General features: G+C 42.2%; 1 protein-coding gene across 1 annotated transcript in view; it reads left to right on the forward strand.

Annotated features, from left to right (window-relative positions):
- Window positions 1–1293, forward strand: part of LOC126981933 (chromatin-remodeling ATPase INO80-like) — a gene marked incomplete at its 3' end in the record, with an annotated part of 46913 nt that extends 45620 nt beyond the window's left edge. Inside the window, 1 exon segment of the mRNA XM_050833614.1 lies at window positions 1135–1293. Within this exon segment, the coding sequence (XP_050689571.1) occupies window positions 1135–1293 (159 nt within the window).
- Between the last annotated feature and the right edge of the window lie 1207 nt (window positions 1294–2500).

Genomic DNA, 2500 nt, shown 5'->3' on the forward strand with positions numbered 1-2500 from the left:
GAGAGAGGGTATGAATTTTTATGGCTTTTGATGAGACTTTAGTGAGGAAATATTGTGGTGATGGTGGTGGTGATGATGGTGGTGGTGGTGGTGGTGATGGTGGTGGTGGTGGTGGTGGTGGTGGTGGTTGTGATGGTGGTGGTTACGGAAGCAGGTGATTGCACGCTTACCTGGGCCGGGAGAGAGAGAGAGAGAGAGAGAGAGAGAGAGAGAGAGAGAGAGAGAGAGATTTAGTTAAATATGTCTCATTCGATTATGTCACTATTATCATTTATTATCTTATTTGTCTATTATTCTCACGCTCCGATGATGATGGTGATGATGGTGATGATGATGATGGTGATGATGATGATGGTGATGATGGTGATGGTGATGTTGAATTAGCTTGATTGTGACTGATGGTGTGTGTGTGTGTGTGTGTGTGTGTGTGTCTCTCTCTCTCTCTCTCTTTATCTATCTATCTATCTATCTATCTATCTATTTATCAACCTCTCGGGGCTAAGAATGGTATAGTCTGTCTTGTTTCGTTTTCTCTCATCGTACCCACGCCCCGTTTTCTTTCACCGTATGCGGGTACACGCCTTCCAAGTGACGGGCAGACCGTAGAGTTCCGCGTTGCCTCGGTGCTCATCTCCGTCTCTTCGTCCCTTGAGCTTGTGGTGGATGAGATTCTGTGACCTCTAAGCTCACCTTGCCTTACTTCTGTTTTATTTCTTCAAATTTACCTAATCTCTTTTCTTTTCCTTTGACCTCATCTAACCTAACTTCACCTCCTAATCTTTCTCTTTATTAGATTTGAAGTCTATCATCTTTTTTTCTCTTCAACCTCACCTAACCTTACCTAACCTCACCTAAACTTACTTAATGTTACCTTATTTTTTTTCTCTTCTCCTATAATTCCTTCCCCTTCTGTCTCTCTCCGGCATATGACCACAGATGTTGCGCCGACTAAACGAAACTTTTCCAACCTTTTCTCACTTAAACCTCACCTTATCAAATCTTAACTTTTTTCTTCGACGTTTAACTTATCCTGACTTCTGTTTTATCCCTTTCTACATAACCTCACGCAGCTGCCCTCACCTTTCAACAAAACCTCCCCTCACCTAACTAACCTCACCTATCTCCCTTCCCCAGGTGATCTTCTACGACTCCGACTGGAACCCTACCGTGGACCAGCAAGCCATGGACCGCGCGCATCGGCTGGGCCAGACCAAACAAGTGACGGTGTACAGGCTGGTATGCAAGGCGACGATTGAAGAGCGGATTCTGCAGCGGGCCAGGGAGAAGAGCGAGGTGACGTGTGATGAATGATTTTGTTGTTGTTGTTCCTTTTTGATATTTTTTGCTACTTCATATATATTTTTTTTTTGGTACTTATATGTTTTTTCTTTTTGCTTTCTTCTGCTCCTTTTCTACTGTTTTGTTTTACTATAGGAAGTGTTTTTTTTATTTGGTATTGGAGAAGAGTGAATCATCTATTGTGGTGTTGTGGTATTGTGGTGTTGAAGGAAGTGGAGTATGGTGATGTTTGGTGAAGTTATGGTGACGTGTAATAGCTGTTTTTGTTGTTGTTTGTTTGTTGTTGTTTTCCTTCTAGATATTTCTGCTACTTCATATAGTATTTTTTTCCTTGTTTTCTGGTCCTTTTCTGCTTTTTTTTTTTTTTAACTATAGCGAGTGTTTTTTTTATTTGGTATTGGAGAAGAGTGAATCGTCTATTGTGGTTGCCTTTTCTTTGGCGTTGAAGGAAATAGATTATAGTAATGTTAGGTGGGGTTAGGTTCACAGGAGGTAAGGGGAACAGGGAGGAATGAAGGAAAATGAAAATAAAAAATAAAGAAATGGAGAAAAATAAAGAAACGACCAGAGAGAGAGAGAGAGAGAGAGAGAGAGAGAGAGAGAGAGAGAGAGAGAGAGAGAGATCAAAATTTCCCAAAGCCGCAAACTATCGCTTTTGATTTCCTGGAAAGCGAAACGTAATCTCTCTCTCTCTCTCTCTTTCTCTCTCTCTCAAACCTCATCATACCCTCTTCTCCTCTTTCTTCTTTTCCTCCTCTTCCTCCTCTTCGTTTAATAGTAAATATGGAAGAGAGGAGGAAGAGAAGGAAAGATGAGAAATTTAAAGAAAAAAAGAAAGGAAAATGGAAGAGGGAGAGAAGAAGGAAGGAGGAGATGGAAGGGAGGGAAGGAGAGGAAGGATGGGAAAGGAAGGGGAGATAAAGAAAGGGGTAAGAGGAAGGGAAGGAGGAGGATGAGGAAGAAAGGGGAAAAGGAGGAGGAGAGAAATGATGACAAGGGAGTAGAAGGGAAGGAGAGAAAGGGGAAGAAGGAAGGAAGGAAGGAGGATGGAAAAGGACGGGGAGAAATAACAAAGAAAGAAAGAGAAGGGAAGGGAAGGGAAAAGGATGGAAAAGAAAGGGGAGGAATGACAATGAGAGAGAGAGAGAGAGAGAGAGAGAGAGAGAGAGAGAGAGAGAGAGAGAGAGAGAGAGAGAGAGAG

Source organism: Eriocheir sinensis, chromosome 49 (genome assembly GCF_024679095.1).
Source record: "Eriocheir sinensis breed Jianghai 21 chromosome 49, ASM2467909v1, whole genome shotgun sequence".
In the NCBI taxonomy this organism is placed as follows: domain Eukaryota; kingdom Metazoa; phylum Arthropoda; class Malacostraca; order Decapoda; family Varunidae; genus Eriocheir; species Eriocheir sinensis.